The following is a 26160-nucleotide window of genomic DNA, read 5'->3' as shown; positions in this document are numbered from 1 at the left end:
ACCCGGGGCGGCTGTACCGTGTTCCCAGAAGGCACACGTCAACTTTGACAGCGAGCTAAGCGGCTGAGTGCTGCAGTCACCTGCCGGTTCTTCCTGTTGCTGTGTGTTTGAGGCGTGGTGAGAGCAGGCCTGAGCTAATTAGCCGCAGACAGACGAACAGAGGAAGCAGGAGGAGAGACTGGCAGGACTTCAACTGACATCACTCATTCACACCAGCACTAATGCCCGAGAAGAGCACGTGGAAAATATCATTTAGCCGCAGTAATCTGATGAGGAAGTGCTCACAAAGGTGCTGCAGTGTAACTGCGGCAGGAGGTTAGCTTTCCCCTGCTGACATCATCGGCTGTCAAAGGTTAAAAATCTCACAGCTCTGCCAGACAAATAGGTGATTTAGACAAGGTACCTTTGAGCTTTATTATAATATACAAGTGCACTAAAAACTAAGTTAGTATTTCAAGAAGATAGTGCTTGCGAGATTGTAACTTGCCGTCAGTCCTGGTCATACTGACGCTCTTTTGATACTTCCGAAAATTTTGTTTACAGCAGTTATGTCCATAACAACAGCAGGAAAAAACTAATAATCAACCAATGTGTCACATATTTTCATGTATGATCTGTTGAAAAACAAAACAAATATTTTTACTGACATCGCAAACTTTTTCTTTCTGTGGATTTAGCTCAACTTTATATGATGAATCAAATGAACGGTTGGACCTTTGATCACCATCAAGTTGCTGAACTGGCCTGTAGAAGAGGACTGGTTGTACTGGGCAAATTGTATATCTGTGTGAATATGAATCAGGCTGCTGGTCAAAACTTTTCACTCCGGAACTCAGAAATATTGATCAGGCATTTCAAGTGGCACCACTCCTGTTGACAGTACCAACGCTGCCTAACTTTATCACTACAGTCACTAACGTACTATTGTTCACATTCCTTGTTAAGTTATTTAAATGTTTACTGCATTCCAACAACTACAAAGCAAAAAATATCATAAGGTGCAAGGCTAAATCATCTGGCCCTTCTGCTGCGTTTTGCATATGCCTTAAGTTACAGATTGCATCTTTAAAACAATAAAACGTCGGAGTTGCTGACTTGAAACAAGGTATCATCTGGGTTTAGACTCAGGACCAGCTAAAACACCTGCATCTGAGGAGTGGAGTAAAAAACAGCAGCTCAAGTGCCATTTAGGAAGCAAGTACTTTACCCTGCAAACATCAGCAGGTCGACTGCTGCACTGAGAGGATTAAAAGAAAAGAAAAGTGTGCAGCAGAAATTGGTTCAAAATTAACAAGAGAACAATCAGTGACCTACAGTGGATATTAACCTTTTCAAGGGAATTAACCCAGTTAATCAGAATTGGTGAATTAGATTTTGATCATCAACAAAATCAGCTGGATTTTAAACAGGATTTCTGCATCTCATATTCTTCTTCTAATAAACATTTGGTCAATTGAGGCGATTGATTGTGTGGAGATTTCCACTGCAGATGGCGATTCGGTTTGTACGAGTGGTTTTCTACCCACCTAGCCAGAAGTTCGGTCATTTCCTTCGCCATTTCTTCCCTAAAAAGCATGACGGTCCCAATTTGACAAAGTTAGTGTATTGTTGGTTGTGCTGTTTTTTACAAACAAATTTACAAAATATTGACTGCACAGAATTACTGATAGTAGAGAAATAGCAGGAAGAAAAAGAAGGGGGAGTAGAGGCTTTGGGGAAAACAAGAGAATGAAAGAAAAGTGAGAGTTATGTAGATGGGAAAGAAAAAAATAAAATATAAAAAACTGGAGAAAAAAGAAATGTACACTGTTGGACAAGAACCAACTTCTAACCATTTAATCTATACGCTACTAATCTGCAAAGAGAAAGTGTAATGCCACCAAATAACCTTTTTTTAAACTTTATTATGAAACAATTCTATGAACAAATCTATAAAATACTTACTGAGGAAAGATTTAATTTACTTTCCCATTAAAAGCTCAAGAATCTAAAGCACGATAAAAAATGTCATGGTTATGAGCCACTAAAACTTTATGGTTACGATTCAGGGAAAACTGTGGTTGTGGTTGAATATAGAAAAAGTCAAAAATGACTCAAACCAGGATATCATGTTGATTTTTTTCCCAATATTTAACATAAACCACAATATTTCCTGATCTGAAGTGTTTAGTAACATAACATGAAACATGACAAATGCAAGACTTTTGGTATAAGAGTCATGAGCTTTGTGCGTCAGGGTTGTAGTATTGAAGTATTCAAATTGTTTACTGAAGTAAGAGTAGTAATGCCATAAGTGAAATATACTCCATATTTAGAAGTTAAAATACTATATTTGAAACTCTACTTCTCTACAGAAGATGCACAGAAGTATTACACAAGTAATACAAAATATCTTTTTAAGTATCAACATTAAAAGAAAGTGTACATTTTCGGAATATATATTATTGTATTACTGAGGTAAACGGCATTCTAATGTCTACGTGCACCTCTGTTGTTATATGTAAGGGGATGTTTTTTAAGGAGTGTTTCACTTAACATCAGATTTTGCATCATATATTTGCAGGTATGTAAAACAATCTGGAAAGCTGTGAAGTAAATGTGGAGTAAAAAGTTCAATAGATAAATACCTCAAAATTGTACTTAAGTACCTTTGTTGGGTAAATGCACAAAGTTACTCTCCACTACTGCTGCATGTTCAACAGCCACCTCAGTCATCACCTACTGTGTGACATCTGTGAGGTTCAAGAACATAACACTTTGTGGACTGGAAACCAAAATTATGAACAAAATAATGTGTCCTTCATAAGAGATTACAGGGTTGCAAAGAACATGATGAAAAACAGGAACAAAACCAAGGTTGTGAAGGAAGGAAGATGGAAACAGTGGAAGAGGAATAAAGGAAATACAGAAGTGATCAGTGTGAATGTGTAGCCTTTAAAATAACAGTCTGTCTCTGGTGCATGTTCAGCTTTGTGTCTGACTAACTGTGGACATCCAGACCAATACCACTCAACTTGTTTAAATGCTGGGTAAAATATAAATACTGCAGTGATATTTGTAATGAGCAACTTCAAAAGGAGCACTGTGATGAAAAGGAAAAAACATTTTAGAGAAGAAGAGGACGGCAGATTGGAACCACCTGGTGTGTAAAGTGCTACGATGCACCACTCCAGCATCCTCAAAGTGTGGAACAGTGTACTGTGGCCACTACTACAGCTGACTCATGACGTGAAGCATCAATTTCAACTTTCAGAGTGACTTTGTATGTGGGTCGCTTCAGAGTAAGTGCAGGGAGAAGTGCGAGGGAGGCTGCCGGGCTGAGGCCTACGAACCGACACTGTGCCATGAAAACTAAAGCTGAGCGCCGCAGCCAGCAAACACACCGAGTACTTTAACATCTCAGGATGCAGTGCTGAACTGGCTCAACCTCCCGAGCAACACAGATGGTGGAAATTACTGCAGAGTACAGTGGAGTGCATCTGATTTATGCAGCCTGTCTAAATAAACCCCAAATAAACACAACACTACATGTAGCATCACACAGTGTCCCTGAAGGTGTTTGGTGTTCTGGTACTGAGAGGAAACCTACATGGTCAAGCTCTTGAGTACTGTGGTTCCAGCAGTGCTGTAAACAGAAGATTATAGGATTATAAGACGGAGCGGCACTGAACAATATAACAAAACCAATCAAGAGGAGGGAAGGTGATTCCTTTTCCCCTGAGTCTCATCAAGAAGTGATTCTCTGTCTGACTCTGAGCAGAGGACACGGCCCGGATTTATCAAACCGCTGGAGGTGACACTTCACTGAGAGATTAAAGGAAAATTCTTCACTTTAGCCTCTAAGTATAAATAAGAATAAAAGCTATTTAATATGTGGCTTTTGATTTAAAAGTTGCTTTAATCTCTTATGTTGTTCTTTTTAGCCTTTAATTTATGCTTTGCATCACTCATTATGAACAATATGTTGTACAAGTTGCAGCTGCAGCTCTAATGGAAGCTATTAGCTCCAGACACCCTTGTGATAGGATGCTAGACACTCTTCAGTGCGCTGATGACAAGAAAAATTAGGTTTAATTTTTCCCTCTGTTTTTAAATGTTATCAGTTTGTCTGGCATAATTCCTCCACCAGAAGAAGACTTCCTCCTTGCTCTAGTTTAGTTTTCTTTAAGTATTTATTTTTTTTCATTTTTAACAATATCCTTATGATATTTTTTGTTAATATAGCTGGAGGCTGCTTGGTATTGCTGAGGGTCCTCAGTCATCCTGGTTATGGTAATTTTAAGTGCTTTATCATAGGCAAGTGGACTTGCTTGAGTTTCTTACGGCTTGGTAATTTTATTTCATTTTGCCACAAAATTAAGTCTTTAAATGTCTTTCTCCCTATCTAATGTGTGTGTATCCATCTGGGTGGTGAGCTGCAGCATATAGTTTAGCCCTTGACATAAATGAAGCTGTTTTGAACTGAATCTACAATTTGCCAGCGTTAGCCACCATAAGCTTCTGAGTGTATTAAACTGAGACAAGGTGCATTTCAATGCTGAGGTATTCAGCTTTTGAGAGCAGGATTGTGTCATTTATTCTATTAGAAGTTCCTGAGTTGTTGTTTTTTTTTTGAAGAATAACCAGCTATTAAAAGGACAGATGTAGCCTAAATCTTATGCATATAAATTAGAGTCGCTTTTAAAGGTTACTCCTACACTACGCTGTAAAAAAGAATGAGTCATTCGATTAATGTGTCTTATTCCTTTACTCCTAAGTAGACTCTTCAGAGTAACATTCTTGGTCTGATCCTCAGAAGTTTGATAAATACAGGCCTCAATCACGTTTCTGGTGGGTGACAATCACGTTGGTGCAACACTTAAAACTGGTGCTAATTACTTTGGTCAAATGTGGACATTTAAAGTTCTTCTACTTAAAATTAAAATTCAAAATTAAAGAAACAAAAGTGTGTTCTATTAAACTGGTGCCACTGTTAGTTGGAATCAGCATCTCATAGTCAGAGAGCAGGGGTCTGTGCTCGGCTGGCAGATTGTTACAGCATGCAGGGGTTGGTTGGTTATGGTTTGAAAGGTCAAAGGGCAGGTGGGATTGGGGATTAAATTAAAAGGTTGAAATCGCCGGGTCTTACGCTGCTCTCTCTGGGGACGATGGAACTGAGGAGCCATTACTGGGAGGGAAAAAAAAGAAAACAAAGAAGAAGATGGTTAAACACAGGATCGAATGGAGATGTTGGTTTCTCCAGTGCGGTTTGAGTCTGAGGTGGATTCAAATAACAGTTTCTGTCCTTAAAGAACTCGTCATGAAGTTGTTTAAACGAACTCCAGGAGCAAAGAGTCCGACACAGTCCAAGAGAAACTTCCAGGCTACAAAATGTCAAACTGTGAAACAGGAAATCTGACTGTTTTTCAACCTTTCTTGCTGCTGACAGATTGTGATGCATTATCAATGGCTTGCTCGCGCTTCGGGACCATAAAACATTCAGTGTTTTTTGATCTACTGCGAGCGAATGTTGAACCCATGCTGAACATACTGTGAGCAAAGCATCGTATCAGCTCCTGTTGAATAATTAGTTCGACTTTTCCCTGTCAGTATCCTGTCAAACTCAAGACCTGAACCCTGTAAAACTTCTGTCATACTGTCACAGACTGGAACGTGATAACATACAAGATATATTTACAGAGCAGAGAGAGTGTACTTACTGCAGAGGAGTATCTAATTAGACAGTTTTGGTTTTAATTTTTTCACCATTATATATGATGTTTAATCGAGGTGAAGCTATGAAACATGGATTATGAAGGGTTGATGATTAACAGTCAAACACATCCTCTGGTGTAGCCGGAGTTTTGTCTCATCAAGCTCATGGAGGTCTGAGTTTAAAAACACACATCTATGAGGAAAAAAAAAATTTTTAGGCCCTAACAGCAATTTCACCCTGAGCATGGGTTTTGATCTAAAAAAAAAAACTTCAGGAAAATTCAGAAAAATTGATTTGGGTTGTGGGTACTTAGGAATACTTGCACACTGATGCTGAAAGTTTTTGCTTAATTTCCACTGGAGAAACTACACGTAACAGCTTTCCATAAACTGAGATGTCTTACACAAACATTATTAATAAGGCAACTGCGGAACAGAATTTATCTGTGTGGCCCTTATACATGCCAAAAGTTGTGGCAACCAAAATAAAGTTGTCTCACATAAGCTTAAACAATCAGACCTCCTGATTCAGAGCCCAAATGATCTTATAAAGTGGCACCTTTTGACCCCTTGAAGGGTTCTGACACCCAACTTGGAAACCACCACCCTATTTTTTTCCTATTGGCATAATTTCATTGATTGTTGGATGGTATCTCTTCCTCTTTTTTTTTTTAAAGCAAATTTAGTGCTTGAGTTTCCTCCAGACCTCCTTGAGCTTGAAGTTCTGTCATCTTGTTGGAAAAGGAAAACATTTTTCCTTCTGACTGCTACCTGCTGGATGTTTCGTATCAAAACAAAATGTTAAAGCAAAGGTCAGACTGTGAGACAGTGATGACATTCCAGTGTAACACATTTATGATGGTTGTGTTGGTTACCTGCGCAGGCCCGCATCGTTCTGCACCTCCTCTGGGATGAGCTCGGACTCGCTCTGAGCGATCCTCATCGCCAGCTCCCTGTCTCTTCTCTCCTGCTCCAGGACAGCCTGCCGAGATGCGTCCTCTTCCCGCTCCGCCTGCAGCTGCAGCTCCATCTCCATCTGCACGCATGCACACACACACACACACACACATAAAGCATTTTACATTACTGCCTGTGCTCCATGAAAATGTTTTATTTCGCTGCCCACCTGGAGTGTTTGTGCTGCTGTTAACATATGTTCATGCGTAGAAGTGTTGGAGAGAACTTGTCTACCATCTGCAGGTGTAAAATATCTGCCAGACTCACTAGAGTTCGGTTGGTGCTGCGCTCTCCTGAAGAGCCTCAGTTCGGGACATTACCAACACTCTTTTTCAAGTTTATCCGACAGTTCTGTCAGGAGGAAGACTGTTTTTCAAGGCAGATGTTTACAAATGCAGATGTCACCCTACATGCAGATGTTTGGAGCTGTAATGTATCACAAACTGAGTTTAATATTAATTTCCCGACAACATCATGCTGTTTTTTAAAGCTGGGTAATGACTGTCTGGTCTCATTGCTGCAACAAAACACTGAAGGAAAAAACACAGGTTTCTGTTTTAAAGTAAGAGTTATAGAATATAAATCCATAATGTGTGGGGCAAAATACCCAACTTTGTTATTAATAATGCATCTGTCGATCAACTATACTTGAATAACTGATGAAGTCATTCATGAGGCAAAAAAGTGAACACTCTCTGGCTCCTGCTTCTCATATATGAGGGTTTTCTGCTTTGTTTTATATCACAGTTATCTGAATATCTTTCTACAGTTGATTTGACAAAACAAGTAATTTGAAGACGTCACTTTAGAAATTAAACTCGACATTTTTACTGTTTTCTGACTCTGTATTTAATCAATCTAAAATACAAAGTTGCAGCCACACCTGTATTACTTCAATGATAGATTTTTTATACATGTACACACAAAAAGCAGTCTAAGCTAACTGAGAAGACGAAGCACCGGTGGACACAGAAACTTGTTGGTATTCATGGAAGCAGAAAAACACACAGATGCCCTTCAACCTTCCCACAAACGGAGCAGATGAGGAGCTACAGCCTGGGGGGTTAACTTCATCTCCTCTGTCCTGCTCGTTAAAGAAGGAACGAGGGGCTCGAGTGAAGGGCGGGGCTAAACCCAGATGATTAATACTCCTGTTTCCACCTTTTTTCGTGCAACAACTTTCATAACAGACGTCTCCTTGACCGACTCAGGAAGGACGTGAGGAACTGAAGGTGCTCAGCTCATTACATGAAGTTTATCATTGTATGAAAACTGAGGATACTGAGGAATATTTGGAAGATTTGAGGAGTGTTTGTGATCTTTATTTTCACACCATCTTAACTTCTTTCCCCTGACCTTTTGATTGTTTATCATCAGAGGATTAATGACTGTGTTGTTGTTAAAGGCAAGTCTACAGTAAAATATCTTAGGTGTTTGATTTAAAAAGGCAGCTGCATGCAGGTTAATTGTTTTTATTGTAATCTCTAATCTCGCAAACTACTGGACCAATCAGCCTAATATTTTGTGTGCACAAATATGATTGTATGCTCAAGGACCTCCCGTGATTCACACACAGTTTTAATGACTTTTCCACCGTCACTGACTGCTGACTCGTCACTCCTCTTAACCAGCCAAGACAGTAATAGAGCAACAAGGAGCAGCATGAATGACAACTGTGAAATACCATATCGTAAATCTAAATTTGGACCATCAGCTTTTTCCATAAAGGGCCGTCAACTCTGGAACACATTACCAACTCAAATAAAACTGATTACAGATCTAAATTAAATTAAACAGATTTTTGTATAGATTATCCTTCACAACAAAGGTCAAATGCTGGTTAAAAGCAAACAAGAGCTGTAGCCACTCTTAGCTGAATGCGCTCAAACCTTTAAGGGCTATTAGTGTAAGTGTTCTGGTGTATTGTGGTATGTGTATGATCAAATATCCGTGGAATGTGCTGTTACCCCACCTAACAACCCACAGGACCCAATAGATCTGAAGCCAACGCACTGGTGCCAGACACTAAAGGACACCCCCCCAGAGGTCCTGTGTTAATGCCTTGACAGGTCAGAGTCAAGTCTGGTCCAAGGAGGACCCATCATAGATCTGGGGTACCTCTGGGGTACCAGCACGTCCCTCAAATATTCGATCAGGTTGGGATCTGGGGTATTTGGAGGGAGTTTTTGTGATGTGACATGGTGCATTGTCCTGCTGGGGGGGCACTGCCATCGACAATACTGTTGCCATGAGGGGGTTTACTTAATCTGCAACAGTGTTCGGGTGGGTGGAGCGCATCATGTTAGCATTTCCATGAATGCCAGGACCCAAGGTTTCCCAATAGAATATTGCAACACGATGATCAATCAATGTTATTCACTTCACGCGCCAGTGGTTTTAATGTTTTGGCTGATTGGTGTATATTAAATTGCATCGTCCCTATCAAATAAAATTAAATAATAAAAGCCAGTAGAGGCTGGCAGTTCTGTGACAATTGGCTTGGGTCAAAACAAGAAGCCTTACTGTCTGTTGCAGGCCACATTTTGTCCTTAGCTTTAGGCTCAGAAACTGACATCCCTAGAAAACTTTGGACTCATTTTGGTCTGGAGTATCTGCAGATTAGTTTCATACCCCAATTTGTTATGATCCACTAAAGTTAGGCACAATACAAGATAAATTACTCCCCATTTTTTGTAATCTCTGCCATCTTGACTGTAAGGGAGCTAGAAGGGACAATTACATTAAGTGAAGCTCTCCACGGTCCATCTGTGAACCAGTTTTGTTCAGTCCTCCGTACAGCGTCACACCACACTGGGAGCTTTTCAGAAGCAGAGCGTTTTGCTTGCATGATATTTTAGACTCGCAGAATTTGTAAATTTGGTCATTTTTCCTTGATATTTGTGCTACTATCATAAGTAAGTCAGAAATATAGTTAAATCATTAATATTTTTCATGTCTATTTTAATTGTGTTTATAGTTGTTATTTCCTACTTTGTTGTGCTGAAGCCTACAGACAAAGTTAATACTGTTGAAAGTCAAGTTATAACTGACTTGGATCAAAGAATTGTGGCTGCGTTTTAGTTATTAAAAATATATTCATCCTCATAATTACATCATATCTAGTTTTCACATGCAGTGCCTGTTAGCAGGAGATATCAAGTTGCTCTGTGCAACATGCCATGGCGCCGTCAAAAACAGTCGAGCTGCATGCATTTTTATTAGTTTCTGGGATGCTTTTGAAACGCCCCGTACTTGTAGTCTTCAGACCCAAATGATGCTCAGTCAAGTGACATCACTTGGGGACATTTATCAGACTTCACACAGCTCCCTCGGCAGTAAAAGCTTTATATGACTTTTAAGTTTCAGTTTTAGAACCTGTGATTTGCAACATGGAATTATTTCCTCTCGTGTTCACTTAGACATGTTTCTGTAATGAAACAAACACCATACTTCTGACTCATGCAAGACTCAAGATATTATCTGCAATCAGCCAACGACAGTTGTTGGGAAATGATGCTGAAACACATGAGATCTGCATGTAAACACCGTTCTTAAATTGCTTTTCTGAAAAAGGTTTCTGGACTGATAGTATTACTACCATAGCTCAGGGATTGTTACTAACCAGTCAGTCAGTCAGCTGATTGACGCAGAATCATGTATTTGCTGCACTGATGCATATTATGGTTTATAATCAAAGTTATGGACATAGTCTTTGGTTTTACGCTGACAGTCATTTAATGGCAGTAAATGTCACTTCCAAATGCTTCACACCGTACTTTGATCATAACTATGAATGTATGGATAAAGAGAGTGATAAAACAGCTCAATTTCATGTCACCTCCTCTCCTTAAATCTTGAGCCCTGCTAGAGTCTGCAGAGAAGACATGAATATTTAGCAGAGAGGGAAACGTGTTGAGAAGCCCAACAACCGTGAGCTGGGCGAAGTGCAGGAGATTTGTGGGTAACCCAGCCTGGGACTCCGGGCCCCCGGCCAGCAGCTTTGATCCAAACAGCCACCGCGCACCACTAAAATCTGCACTTGATCTGGGCCGGGTCGACGCCCCGGGGAACCACGGGAACTGGCGGCCACGCCAACAGATGGGCTGGGCGGAGAGACGCTGGATGATAAACATAAAAGCCAGTGAACTGTAAAACCCCGCTATCTCTCTGCTGTGTCACACACGCAGACACACATAAAGCCATGTGCTGGTATTTGTAAAACAGCGAGACTGAGGCATCTGCTGTAGGTGTTATATTTCCAGGTTTGGAGATATCTGAGATTTCTGCAGCCACCCCAACCAGGAGAGACTTTGAGAGAGTGTTCCTCTAGCTCTGGAGGGGATGTTGAAGTTTGAAAAGTTCAAAATTGAGACAGTTATTAGTCAGCATTAGCTGTGGGCTACAACTTGAACTCTGTATTTTTAGCTTGGATTTGTTTACCTTTTGGCAAATTGTCAATTGATCATGTTAACAGCCTGGCAGACAAATGTTTTTGGTCTCTATAGCTCATTTCAACATTCATGGCAACTGTACAGGGGGGTGAATTTTTTTATAACTTACCCATTTACATTGTACTATGGCTTAAAGTTATGCATAATCATGGATGTGGCCACTTTCAGCGACAAGCGGGTGCTGTCCATTAACGTGTTGCTACCATGATGACAACCTCGGTCAGGTAACATAACCATGACGTATCGCCAGATTCAATCAGTAGGTGTAGCCATAGTTGCTGCTATTTCAGTGTATTTCCAGTTCGTCAATGTAACATTTTGATCATCTACAAAGTCTTGTTCTGCTCTTAAACTCTGTGTTTAAACGAGGCTAATGTTATCTGGACATGTGCAGAGAGTGTTTGAGTTTAATTGTGTCAGAGAGTGACGATGGCTTCTGTGATTTCGGCAAATCTCATTACACTGTGAAGTAACTGCAGGGTCACTGATTACACAAAGTCTCCTTAAAGCAAATAGAGCTGAACTTTAATCAGACCCACTCTACAAGGGTGTCGCTTTTATGCTCAGCTCAAAACTCTTCAACTTATCACAATACTTACTTAGTATTGAATAATATGTACTTAATTTAAAATTTTCTCCATATTATAATTCTACTACTGCTTGAACAGTCTACTCTGTACATATTAAACCTTATTCATGTCCGTTTGTCGTTGAAGAAGAATCTCTCTTCTTTGCTTCTTCTTGGAAAAAAGGGCTTCTCTTCTTTACTTTAATTCCCCCTCATTTAATCATAATTCTTTTAGGTTTCAGAGCCAAAACTCAGTCAAATCTGAACACACAGATTTGATATACAAATTTTTGGATTCAATGTGATGCACACTCTCCAGGAATATCATTATCTCTGTTGTCTGAATAAACGTCAAAAAACCTGTGTACAAATCACAGAGTAAAGATGTTCATCATAACCGCAGAGCTTGTCTGAGAACCATCACGTTTTTAATTTTTCTTCAGCATCAACGTAATCCAGTGATAGCTGTCAGTGTCATGGGTACACTGCAAACAGGAAGTGCTAATAGATAATTCAGCATACTTTTAATGGATAGTGTAAGGCTTTGAAAACTGCTCCACAAACTTTTAATAAGCTACAAGTCTGTGGAATTACAAGGTCTGTAAATTGTTCTGATGGAGGTCCTGTGATTGAAACATCTCCTTTTCTTTCTCATTTCAAACTTTGTCACCTTTTGGATATTAAATTAAATCAGCCTCTTCTACATTTTCTGTCACTCTGGAAGACTTTATTTCAATGTGATGGGACTGCTCACCTTGGCTACGCACACCTGATACTAGTTGGTTAGCATGGAGTGTGACCTTTTCCACATCGCTAATCCAGCATGAGGGGTGCATATTATTTTAAATGGAAGTATTTGCCCCAAGAGACAGTGTTTTCTCCACAACAAATTGCGGAAAATTAAATTTTTAATATCAAGCAAAACACAGTGTTTGGAACTCTTATTTACTGTAATAAATCAAGAAAATAGAAAATTACAGGTTTTGAGGGGAGTCTTCTTTAGTGCTCAGTGTGTGTAGTAAACACAGTGTTATAAATCCATCCAGCAAACCATGTGCAAATAACTACAGGGTTAAAACAACAAAGGTTGTTCCCGTCTGCAGGACGCCTGCAGCAACAGAGCCGACACCCACCTGAATCCTCCTCTCCTCCTCCTCCCTCCTCTTCCTCTCCTCCTCTTCCTGCTTCCTCTTCAGCTCCATCTCTGCTTTCCTGGTGGAGGGAACAGAGAGAGAAACAGAGTAAAGATGTGAGCAGAGAGATAAAGGAAACATGACAAATGAGAGAAACAGAGAGAGAAAGAAAGAGACATTGATTAAGAAGAGGAGAGGAGGGAACAGATGGGGAGTGAGACAAAGAAAAAAGAAATGGAGATTTATTATGGAGCAGTGAAGGAGAATAAATTTAAAAGGACAAGAGACAGAAAGACAGACAGAAAAGGGGGGCAGAGACAGAGTCAGAGAAATAAAGATAGATTAGTGACGTTAAAGGTGTAATATGCAGGGTTTTCCTAAATAACAATGTAAAGACTCATACAAAACTAATCCCTTTCAGTCATCACTTATGACCCATTAGAGGTGAGTGGCGATGTATAAATCTGCAGAGACTCTGCCTTATTTTCCAATCATTTTGCTATGTTTGGGACGTTCCTGGTTACAGCAGCTGAGATCAGGACTTGAAAAAAGGAAGTTACCAGGTCCCAGACTGTAAGCAGCAGGCATCCGAGAGGAAGCCTCGAAAATCGTGGATACAGCACCGAAAAAAACTCAGATATAGCAAACAAGAGTAACTTTCACTTTCACTGACGATACTGTTGACAAACAGTGACCAACAATTCATGCATAATATACCTTTAATATAATATATCAGTGTCTCTCCATTAGCAGAATTTATTGTGAGATTTCACCTCAATCAATTTACGATTCATAAAACTTAGTTTTCAACTACAGTTTAAAAACCTGGCTACTTTGTACATACATTTAAAAGTATGTTCATTTATAAGCATCTTTAATATTTCTGTATTCAGACATACTCAGATTTCGTGCTGTTGTTTTGGGTTTCATGCACTCATACAGTTTTTAAACCCAATCCTGAGGACAGATATTTCTTTGCAATAGTATTTATTTATAGCTAGAATGACAAATAAAGCAAACTTGAAAAGATAATCACGGACTATGAATATTTAAAAGACTTGTAAGAATATTTGGCTTTGTTCGAAATATGACAATCGATTATCACAAAATAGTTGAAGATTCATTTTAATCTCATCGTTTGAGCTTCTTGGATGGATTAGACTTTGAAAGAAGTCCAACAAATCGATCCAAGAGAGCTAAATCCTACGAAAAAGAAACACTCCCCTGTGTCTGTTCATGTTGCTCTTAAAGTGTTAGTTATCTTCTCGCTCTTTGCCTTTTTATTTCTGTTGTGCGCTCGCATAAAAACTATCAGAGCACTAACACTCTGACATTTCCTCCTTACTCCTGACTGCTTGTCCTCCCTGGTCATCCAGGAATTGAAGGTTATTTTGCTGCTGCACACACTGCAAACTGCTCTAAATAGAAACATCAGCTAAAACGCCTAAAATAAAAGAAAGAGAAACACATGCCCTGTGGTCACGGAGGAATTTAAAGCAGCGGGAGTGACGTCTGCTGGGAGATATTTCCATCGACAGGGAGGCTTTAACACATCCTTTTAAATAATGTTTGGACTATGTTTGGAGCTATGATGAATAAAACAAGGCATTACAGCAGGGTCAGTGCCTTTATCTCCTAACGCAGCTCAGAGTGCCAACAATGACCTTCAGCCTATGACCTTCAGGTGAATCCTAGGAGTTCATTACTTGCCAGAGGGGGAAACTACAGGGGAAGGCAAAGTGGGCCATAAAATTTGGGCTGTCATCTCTAATGTCTTACATTAGCGGGCAGTGGTTTGTGACGAACACAATGGTCCCCATCAGTCCTCCCGAAAGACTTTCCAGATAGAGGGGAGGATTGAGGGGGGTCACACTGAGTGAGGAATAAGCCCGACACAATCTGGGCAGGAAAAGAAATGTTAGATGTAAGCGTGTGGAGAACGTGATGGATTCAAACCCTCACCAGACACTTTCATGGTGTCATTTAGGAAATAGAGGGGGACCCGTCAAGGATAGCTGGCTACCTGAGAGCAGTCTGGTACACTGAACAAAGATGGAACACACAAATTGAAGCAGACAGATTTTCTTCATTCTTACATGGTTTCTCCATATTATTCCTGCAGCCCTGCACAAACAGGAATGGATATGGAAGCTGTTTGGGTTTTATTTTTCCAAGTGCATCTGACTTTGCAGCATTTTGATGTCAATTTAAAGGTCCCCTAATGCTCCATTAATCAGTGTTTTCTATATTAAAGTCCACATGAAACAGCATTTTGAGAGAACCTCGCTACAATACTGTGATGTATGTCTGAGTGAAACAGGATAGGCAGGCAGGATATGAGGTTAGGGGGGAATTTAATTTGATCATTGAAAAGTGGGTGTGTCATAACAGTGAGGCCCTGATGGTGTAACACCGACAGCATAGTAGTATCCATCACAAAGACAGAGATGAAGTCCATCTTATGTTCTATGTATAGTTTGTTGAAGTGGTTCACTGTAAAATGCCATACGTTTTTTTACTTGAAGAGAATATATTCTTGCCAGAAGGCCAGTAACCATAGCATGTTGTGGAAACACACACTGACATAGCACGTAGTTGCTAACTGGCTAAATCTTACAGTAGCTCTGTTGCAGATCAAGTGTTGGGTGGGTGTCATGATAATATTAGTTGAGACTGGTTGGTGCTAGCTTATGACATATTTTGTTTCAGATGAAAAAAAACACGTTGGAATTTTGATACAAGAATATGACAAGACAATTTTTTTGGTATATATTGTGGGGGCATGGTGGAGCAGTGGTTAGCATTGTTGCCTCACAACAAGAATGTTCCTGGTTTTAACCCAGGGTGGGGGAGCCCTTCCTCCCACAGTCCAAAGACATACAGGTTAATTGGTGACTCTAAATTGGCCGTAGGTGTGAATGTGAGTGTGAATGGTTGTCTGTCTCTTTGTGTCAGCCCTGTGATAGTCTGGTGACCTGTCCAGGGTGTACCCTGCCTCTCACCCAATGTCAGCTGGGATAGGCTCCAGCCCCCCTGCGACCCCCAACAGGATAAGAGGTTATAGATCATTAATGAACAGAGGAATGTTTAATAGGTGCAGAACATGGCCAGGGATGTGCTCTAAAAGGGTTAAAACGGCATTATTCAGTTCATATCAACTTTACCAAAGAAAATAAAGACTAAATCTACTGTAGAAATATCAAGTTCTATATTTTGACATAAGGACATAAGCAGGGAAGACATAGGTTGTTCGGATTTAGAAATTATCAGCATTTACAGGAAAACATTAAGGTTTCCCACAAACCTCTACATTTCAAAATCTCATAATTAAATCTTATAATTATTATTAATCTAGTATTTTGTCTTTGTCCTTCCTTTATGAAGGGTTATCATTTTTGATTTCATTTTTGGTTTGTATTTTGTACTGCATTATACAGAGAGGTGTTTCTGTTATTAACCCTAACTCTCAAAGATATAAATGCGGTGGGCAAACATAACAGTTTAACAGTTTAGGTTTAACAGACAAAAGGTTAATAGAGCTCTTGTGTGTGGAGGGGGAGGGTTGTTTGATTGATTCACAGGTGACTCAACACTATTTTTCTCATAATTACTCATGTTAACCTCTGATTTTATGGCTCCAGTAACCCCTAATCCTAGCAACAAGTGGTTAACCCCAAAGTTCAAAAATCTATGGGACAACATCACAGACACCATGTCCATATTTTCTTAAATGGTATAATATCTTCCTGTGTCTTCAATCTGTGCCTGGATCCTAATGTTTGTTTACAGTATATAAAATTATAAAATCAGGACAGGACACCAACAACTTAAAAAATCTGCCTTCCTTTACAAAATGTGACAGATAGTAAACTGCTGAGAAATGAACTCGTTCTCAGTAAAGATTTGAGCCGCCTGGTTCACCATCAGACTATAAACTAACTCCAGAAAATCCTCAATGAAGTGAATTAATACAAGTCTTTGACACTGCTGTGCCAAAATTGCATCATTCCAACGTGACCTGATTTCCTTCCAACAGATATTCCACAGAGATTGCTTGTCAAAACTTTTTGTCATCACTCTGAGGCCGCGACCTCTGACACCCTTGCTATTGTTTTCCTGTAATGACGGACACTGGGGAGCTGAAGCTTATTCTACCACTGTGCTTGATGTAAATCACCCAGGACAAGAGCATCAGCTAAATAAAGGAGGTAAAAAGCAACAACCCAGCCTGATGAGACTTTATAGCTCCTATAAAAATAAATCCTTTTGGAGCAGCAGTTTCATTATGTAAATCCCTAAAATGAGTGGACAGTGAGTGTATCTGTCCACTGCAGCAATTTTCACTGAGAAGTGGCTTTTGCCGGGTCGAAACTCGCCAACTTTGACAAGTGCCTCTTGTTTTTTTTGGCTACATACGTGATAGGAAAACAAAAATGTTTCATCCGAGCCTCAGTTAAAAGTACTCCAACCTGAACCCCCTCCCACTTACAGTCGCCTATCCTCCTCCTCTTGCTTGCGGCGCAGCTCCTCCTCCTCCCTCCTCTTCCTCTCCCTCTCCATCTCCTCCTGGATGCGTCGGAGTCGCTCCCTCTCCTCCTCCTCTTTCTTCTTGTTCTGCATGGCGGTCAGCAGCTGCTCCGACCGGGTCACCAGGGCCCGGTACTCGTGGTCGATATCCATGCGGGACATGATGGTGCTCTGACAAAAACAAAATCACAACCGACTTATGATGTTATCTGTCAACAACAGGAGTTTAACTAAATGGTTAAAGATGGATTAAATCCTCAAACATTTACTTACATACAGGCTTATATTCATTTATCATTAATTAATTATATGTATTATACATTTTCACAGCTCTAATTCCATCAGTACAGCAATAGTCACGCCAGGTGTTACAGTTTTTTCCTGAACAATGTTACGCTACCATGACTGAAACTCAGCACTTCCTCCAGAATTTTCACATTAAAAGCCTTGTAGTTTTGTTGTCAATAGATCATCAGCGATTAGAACGGCAAAGAAGAGGCAAGAATGAAAACAATATTTCTGTTTCTATTTCTGAGCAGCAGAGGGGTTAGTATGACGTGGCTCGGTGAAAATGTACATCACACTGATTTTAGCACGTGAGCCATTGCAGTAGGTTACAGGTTATTCCACCCCTTCAAAGAGTTTTTAAAACGCCTTTAAATAAGAATTTACAGCATTATTATGATGCACAGAAAACCCGAATGAAGGCTTTTTATATATATAAGTTAAAATACTCATAAGATCCAGTCCAGTTAATTTATAGTCTTTTCTGCCAAGCTTGCAGTTTGGATTTTTTCTGTCTTTCATTGCTAGTTTTCCTAGATCTGAGAAGGTCTCTCTGTGGATGATTTAATATTACTTGTATTTTCCATTAAAAAAAAAAAGACAGACAGACTTAAGAATTAATGTGAATATTTGATTAACTTTATTTCTGCTGGTATTGCATTTGGCAGATGGAGATGACAGAGTCAATCAGCTTCACTGTGACACATTTAAAATAGTCTCCATTGCTTTCTCTCATCTTAAATCAGTCTCATTTCTTCTTCTTTTTTTCAATATCAAGATTTAAAGCAGACTTTATGGCCCATTCACACTACTATAATATCTCATACTTGGTAACGCCCTGGTCTGATGTAACCGATCACATCTCCCATCTTCCTATAACACAACAATACACAGACCATTTACACTATAGACCAAATCATTGTGACAGTAAAATATCAACAACAATCACCTCCAGCTAACCAACTAGCATTTGATTTCAATTGCAGAGATGCTGACAAACTTGTTTATTCCTGTTGTCATTTCCAGTCGTAACAATTCTGTTTGAAGATATATAGTTTAACATGGTGGTTCAACTTATCCGATATTTTCCTGTACTTATTTTATGTACTGTGTTGCTCTGCTAGCAGACCAAATCTGCCAGCACAGAAGCTAATCAATGTGTTGCTGTGGACAGGGGCCGCAGCAAAACACATTTGAGTTACCCAAAAAAAAGAATATAATAATATAGTGTGCGCTTATTTGGAATTTTCTCTGCTTCACTTTAAAAACGTAGCAACTGAGGCAGCGATACACCAGCAACTCCAGTGTTCTAGAAAGTAAAATTACTGTTTATGTCAATGCAGTCTTGTAGCTTTGAGATAACCACTTCAGTTCCCCATTGAAAAGGGCACTCTGACAGTGAGGTAATGCAGGGACAATATTCTAAATATAGTGTACATTTATACTGATATTGACTTTTTCAGGGTAGTTGTTTTTAAGTTGGCTAAAAACTATCGAACTGAGACAGCATTTGCTCAGCGCCATTTAGTTTTATTTACATGGCGTTGGGGTTTTCTACCCAGAAATAGACTTCATGGACTGGAGCTGAATCCACCAGTCAATCAACAGAAAACTAGTAAAACTTGTAATATCAGCTATTTTGATACTTCATTGTTTACACCCAGTCAAGAGTGAATTATAGTTTCTATGAGATTCAGAATATCTTTAGATTTTGAACAGTTAGTCAGACAAAACAAGACATTTGAAGACATCACATTCAACTCTTCATTAACCAAATGATTGATTAATCCACAAAATAATTAGCAGATTGGTCAGCCATAAAAACTACCTTTAGTTGTGGCCCTGATGAACACATGACTTAGTTTACTTTGGGGCTGTTTGTCATGACCTCACACCCATCAAACATTGTTCGACCTCACTGATGCTCCCAAGAGTTTCCTGCAGTTTTTTATAATCAAGGCAGCCACCTTTTCCATTTACGAGCGCTGCATTTATATGAAATACAATATTAGGCTTATTAAGCTCAAGGGGAAAATGAGCAGTGGTGCCAGATCTCACAGCAAAGGCCACGTGTTTAATGAGGGAGTTTAATGAGGGAGGTGATTATTTAAAGTGTCATCAGGAAATGACATTGATATCTAGAGGAGACACATCGGGATCTGTCTGGTCCATTGATCACATTGTGTGTCCACTTGGCAGTAACTCAATCAACAACGCTGGGAAAAAAGAAAACCCTCCGAGTTTTTATAAGGTGGCAAAAGTGCTAACCAACTTCCTGAGGGAATAAAATGAAACCCAAAATCTGATGAGCCTAATATACAGCAGTAGGTTCATGTTCATAGTGATGTTCCACTATCACATATAGCTGCAATGTTCATATGTCCATACACTTCTGGCCATGTGTTGTGTCTAGCATTCGCACAGACACTAAACAGCAACCACCTAGAAACACCTTAGCAACCACCTAACAACCATAAAGATTCGACAAAACCGCAGCTAAAACATTGAAGCACGATTTTCTGAAGCCGCTAGCACACAGTGGCAGTTTATTTCGAGTACATTCTCCTTTAAATAAAGCTGTCTGCATCTCAAATCACTGCCTCAAATATAAACATCTCTGAGGATGTTCTTCACTGTGATTATGGGGATGTCAGAGCTGCAGACAGATACTGAAGCACCAGACTAAAACATCTCATCCGGAGCTTTAAAAGAGTCCCTTTGAGAGCATCAGGAATCTCACAGGTCACTGTCACTGTATGTTCAGGTGTCACCAGAGCTGACGGGGCAGCGGTGTAAACCTGAGGAGGGAAATGTGTTGCCGTCTCACCGCAGATGAATATTCATACGCATCTGCTGTCACTGCAACCTTTTTCCTCCAACTGCCAGTTGCTCTACAACAAAGCTGCAGTGACGGGACATGACAGGAGCGTCTCACCGCTGAGTCCCTCGACCAGAGTTTGTCCTTCTGATCCCGACATTTACTGCGGTGAGCACCTGTCACACTCACACCTCAATGACTCCTCTCCAGTAAGAAAAGTAAAGGGGGGGGGGGGGGGGGGGGGGGTAGATGACAGCAGGGCTAAATTATGAAAATCAAAATACTGTAGGACATTAAAGATTCATGACATTCATAGGCAAGATTATCTGAAAGGAAGGCGGCCTTAAAGTCAGAAAAAGCACACAATTTAATCCAGTTCAACAGCAAATAGCATTATGATAATGAGGAGTCAAGAGTCTCAATCCATCAGTTTGGGTAAATATCTCTGAGTCATACCCTCACAATCCAACCATATCTTTACCTAGCCACATGAAAAGTTATATATACCGTATATAAATTGGAAAAACATCACAACCTGGACTTTATCATTCAATTAAAAAAGAAATTATAAAATCCCGAGGATCAAATCTGTTCTCATTTCGTCAAGCGGGGTCTTAAGGCTCCACCCGTCTGTCAAACTGCACCAGAGTGTGGTTTAATTTCATGCTGTCCATCATTCACGGAGAGTAGGTGGCACTTTTGTCAAAACGGTGGAAATCCTATTTTTGAAACAAAACTCTTCACATGTATGTGTCTGTCAGAGCAGACAGCATAACAAAGAGCTTTCACTGCAGGATATGGAGGAATTTAGACTTTACATATATTCATAGATGAATACGGAGCTTTAATAGAACACGCACAGCCAGATGAGGTGCATGTCAAACTGTCCATCTCACCCACCTTGATTTTGACCAACAGGGAGTCGATGGCGGCCTCCAGATCCTGGATCTGCTTGCTCATCTCCTGTTTGCCCTCCTTCAGCCCAGCCACCACCTCGTTGAAGCGGTCCATCCTCTTCTTTAAGTTCCGCACCTTGACTAACCCGTCGATCCTAAAACACATGCACACAATGAGTTAGTAAAACAACATACACGTTTGGCTTTGAGATTTTATATTTCAATGGTTTTATGATCCATAAATTTGGTGTAGTAAAAGGCTCTGGCAGTGTGTTAGTTAACAAGCCAATTAATTATCATTGCAGCCCCAGCAGAGCACAGGCTCTGGAAATCTCTGTGTATGGCAGCAGACACTCTCCTCAGTCAGTCACTGTGAAAAGAAACCAAGAAACCCTGGCTAGAACTATGGCTAGAGATCCTTGTTAAGTTCAATAATTCAGCTAATGTTACATGCAATTTGCTTAATGAGAGATTCTTTCAGTTTATGTGTAATTTCAACCACTGTTAACTACTCTTTTATGTTTTTAGACCACACACACACACACACACACCCACCCACATATAACCTGGTGTTGTGGCAGGTAGATGGATAAAATTATGAAAAACTGTGCCTATGTATCTGATGTCTAAACTATTCAATTAAGTTTTATGAACCCAAAGCCAGTCTCCATGTCCTGACCCAACACCCCATATTGGTGAACACACCCTAACCCAGCTAAAGTCTTCATTACAGCTGTGGTAATATTAAAAAGAAAGGGAGCAGTGGCCGACTGTTTTAGCCCCTAGTAAAGGTCAAGATGCAAATACACTGGATCCTACACTTCCCATAATGCAAAGTGATTCCTAAATTTGTCTTTAAACAATATCCTTAGTGTTACAGAACATAGAAACATGGGACTCTTTTGCAGTACTGACCAAACAAGCAGTGGGATAGTAACTTTACGCTTTCAGAGGAGGAATCTGTTATTTTTAAAATACTACTGTAACTGTTATTTCTTTATTTTATTACCATTAAGGATGTAACTTTACTATGACTTCCTCCGAAGAATAAGTGAGAGCCGCCGAGAGGATGAGTAAGACCTCTCTCGCTGCAGGGTTTATTTCGATCAAACCAGAGTTGATGATTGTTGGAACAGTGGACTAATTAACTAGATGACTAACAAGACAGTTTTGGTGAGTTTTATCTCGATGCTGTTTAAATGAAGTGTGTTTTAGGATGAGCTCACAAGGCAGTTAAGCTTACGTTAGTCTTACTTCATTGAAAGAACAATACTTGAATTGGTGACAGTTGTTTCTTATGTTTAATAAGAAAAATGAGGGTAAGAATAGGCCAAAACAGAGTTCTCAAACCATTGAGTGGGACATTTACGGCTCACTAACGTGTGTTGTCACCATGACAACTAACAACAACTTGCCATTTTCTTTTGTCCAAGTGAAATGACCATTGCAAAAAGATCAATGTCCTTAGTATTCATTCTATTTCTATGGGCGCAAATCAAAGCAATAGCAATATTGGCTTGTCAAATTTATGAACAAAACATGAACAAAATGTGAACAAAATGTGAACAGTTGCTAAACTCATCCAAAATCCCCAAAAAATCCCAAAGTAAATTCATTAAAGATGTATCTTAATGTGACCTTGGTGACTGGATCTTAAAGCTTGTCAAACGCAGCTTTTAATCAAAGGACCAGATATTTTCTAACTGAGTGTTAATCTTTGATGACGTCCATCCAAACTGTCGAAGTACTCCAACTATGAGTAATGCTACAATGTCTATGACACAGGCTTGGTTATAAATGTGTAGTCCCTGAGCCCGAACCAAGATAACCCTGATGACATGACCATGATCTCACCAGGATTATCCTTAAAGACTTCATACGGCCCTCTCCAGAACCATAAAAGACACTAAACATTTTACACAAGGTGTGTGGCAACTGACCTTGATGTACAAAAAAAGGGCGGTGTACCCCTTTAATCTCAGCACGAAAAGGCAACAAGCAGCCAAGAAATTTCAGGGAGGGTGCATTACTCTAAATTCCAGTCAAGATCTCAAAGTTTCCAAAGAGACGAACATGTCAGGCTGAATTTTGGAGAAATGTGCATAAATGATGAGCCATCCAGAACTTTTTTATTTGACGTGACAGTGCAGCTATAAAATAATCAGATTGTGTCGAATCAAATTTGAATGTCACACAGAGAAGATACGGTAGATTCAGTACAGGCCTTCAAACAATATACACAATCATTTAGCTTACTACTTACAAAGTCACTGAAGTGTAAATTAAAGGGAAACATAAAGAACACTGTGTTTCAAGCACAAATCAAAAGTTCTTGCAGCTCATTAACAGAGTGGGAAACTGCAGCAGCCACAGTTGAATGCTGTAATTGCATCTACTGGTAATAAGTCCACATACCAGTCACTCTACCAGGCTATAAAGCTTCGTCTACTCTCCCTGTTCTGGTGTAGAGATCGCAAATTACTTGCACAGTTATCTCTACCATAATTTTCATACTTGCGTCAATGTAATTAGGTGTGATAATGACACTGTGTTTAAAGTTCTGGCTTGAGCACCCAAATCAAGTGCTCACAATTCCCCAAACTGCCGGATCAATTACAGACATTTATTTCAGCCACACTGTGACTTTCAGCACACAGGCGACCTGCTTGTAAAATGTGCAACAACTGCAATTTAAACAAGGGGAGTCATTTTTATTTTGTTGCAAGCTGTGGGGAAATGACTAAAACTGACTCCAGTGTTTGCCACTTACAACAAGAAGACAAACATATGACTTAGGGGTCATGTTCTCAGCCTTGATTATCAGATTTTGAGCAGAATATGTCAGAATATGTTTAAATACAATTACATTCACAGAGAGATGTGATTTCCAGGAGACTCTCCACAGACACATATGATGTGGTCACCACTGTGGTCAGTGGAGCAGCAAACAACACAGCTGTCCTTGAAATTCAAAATGAAAAGTGCCTCAATAGCTTCCCAAAATGCTGTTTTTATTAACCTCCAGTAGTTTCAGTTTAAGATGCTGTAGTCACAAGAGATACAAACATGACCTCTGTTTATCTGACATGTTTCTGCTTGTGATCCTCACCAGGGTCAATCTTTTTGATCCTTTGAGGGTCTAGTGCGCAGGATTTAGTGGCATGTAGTGGTCAGTCTGCAACACTGCAACCAACTCAAACTTCTCCCGTGTCAAGTGTGTAGGAGAACTCTGTTGGCCCTGTCTAGAGTCATTGTTGGGTTTATATATTCTGTGCTACTGTAGAACAACATGACAGACTCTGAGGACCTCCTCTGTATGAAGATAAAAACAGCTCATTCCAAGGTAACGAAAACACAATGATTTGCATTTTCAGGTGAATATCAACTAATGAAAACACAGTTCTGAATATTATATTCTATTTCTGCCAATATATCCCCCGAAATTCTACACAATCGATCTTTAGCAATGGTTTCCCTTTGTCATGCAGCTTTCATATGAATGAAGTTGTGCCAGAATCCCCAGATCTATTATGGCTCTATTGTTACTTTATCATTGCTTTATTAAATTTTATTTTCTTGCTGCTGGTTGCAAAGTTTCCATCAACTCTGTTTCAAATCCCTCACTGAAGAAGTATATCTTATACTTACGATACTAAACAAACATGATGAGGCTGATAAAAACATTTTTTTAAGTAATCTGAAGCCAAAATGGAGAGTAACTATAGAGACCAGTAAAATAACAGTCAAACCCAAACCTAAGGGGAACATTTAAGACAACAGCGTACAGACGTATGGCACAAATGCTGCTTTGGTGGCCTCCACTCTCACTTTGCACGCTGTAGCTGTCTCTTAAAATTTAAGTACTTAGTGAAATGATTGTGAATGTGATCATTTTAGCCACTATTGTACAGGGGAGGGGACTTTACTCATGAATCTTTGTAAATGGACTTAAATCCAAAAAGACTTGCAGCTTGACTGTACCACCAACACTCTGTGACTGCACTTGGACTCCGAAGCTTTTGACATGATGCCGGAGGGGAAAAAAGTTATAAATACGCGCAGGAAATCAATTCTTCATTTCCCTGACAACAGTAGCTTTTTGAATTAATCCAACATCTGCTGTAGTCAACAACAAATAAAAGTCAATATGCAAAACATGAAGCTGAAAAATTACAAATGACTGTTGCGGAAATAACACACCAAGGACCTAATTGTTATAAATCTCATCAGAGAGTTATGAATACAGAGTCTAAACAGTGTTAATTATTTTTTGTACTTACGGTTTGGTAATTATTTTGATTTGAAATGAATGTAAGGTGCATGATGACTTGTTTAGGAAGTTTAGGACTTGAGATTTGTCGGTCATGACTTTGGACTAGACTCTGGACTTCATAATTAAGAATTGAATCTTGTGAATTGAAAACAATAACTTTGTCTCACATCTGATTTTGCTGCTCTGCTCATTTTTCTGCTCATTCATGTTTGTCTTCAGTGTTTAACTAAACTAAATCTCAATCTGCGCTCCTGTCATTAATACTCCACCCACCTCCTGTAATCACAAACTTCATCAGCAACACACACTAACACAATCACACACTATTAGCAAGGACCAGCAGGGTTGCCAGATCAGACTGAACCCCCCTGCAGAGGAATAAATCCCTCTTCACCTGCATTCTCCATCTTTCCTTCCACCTGCCTCCCTCCCCCCACACCCCCACCCCCAGGTTTCTGCTGTTTATCGTCAAATGTCGGAGGTAATAAGCTGAGCCGCATGTGTCGCCAAGCACGTGTGTGTGTGTGTGTGTGTGTGTGTGTGTGTGTGTGTGTGCCA

General features: G+C 39.8%; 1 protein-coding gene across 5 annotated transcripts in view; it reads right to left on the bottom strand.

Moving 5' to 3' along the window:
- Positions 1 to 26160, bottom strand: part of LOC117270786 (unconventional myosin-VI) — a 184796-nt gene that overhangs the window by 21114 nt on the left and 137522 nt on the right. For 2 of the 5 annotated variants that reach the window (XM_078174048.1, XM_033648647.2), the window contains exons 25-31: positions 21334 to 21484; positions 17293 to 17501; positions 12804 to 12882; positions 6570 to 6730; positions 5129 to 5167; positions 3590 to 3625; positions 1527 to 1565 (exon numbers count right to left, since the gene is read on the bottom strand). In XM_078174048.1, the coding sequence (XP_078030174.1) occupies positions 1527 to 1565; positions 3590 to 3625; positions 5129 to 5167; positions 6570 to 6730; positions 12804 to 12882; positions 17293 to 17501; positions 21334 to 21484 (714 nt within the window). The remainder of the gene's footprint in view (positions 1 to 1526; positions 1566 to 3589; positions 3626 to 5128; positions 5168 to 6569; positions 6731 to 12803; positions 12883 to 17292; positions 17502 to 21333; positions 21485 to 26160) is intronic. The other 3 variants (XM_078174050.1, XM_078174051.1, XM_078174049.1) reach the window with 2 other exon arrangements.

This window comes from Epinephelus lanceolatus, chromosome 13 (assembly GCF_041903045.1).
Source record: "Epinephelus lanceolatus isolate andai-2023 chromosome 13, ASM4190304v1, whole genome shotgun sequence".
Taxonomy (NCBI): domain Eukaryota; kingdom Metazoa; phylum Chordata; class Actinopteri; order Perciformes; family Serranidae; genus Epinephelus; species Epinephelus lanceolatus.
The sequence above is the reverse complement of the archived record's forward strand: the minus strand, read 5'-3'. Positions and strand labels throughout refer to the sequence as shown.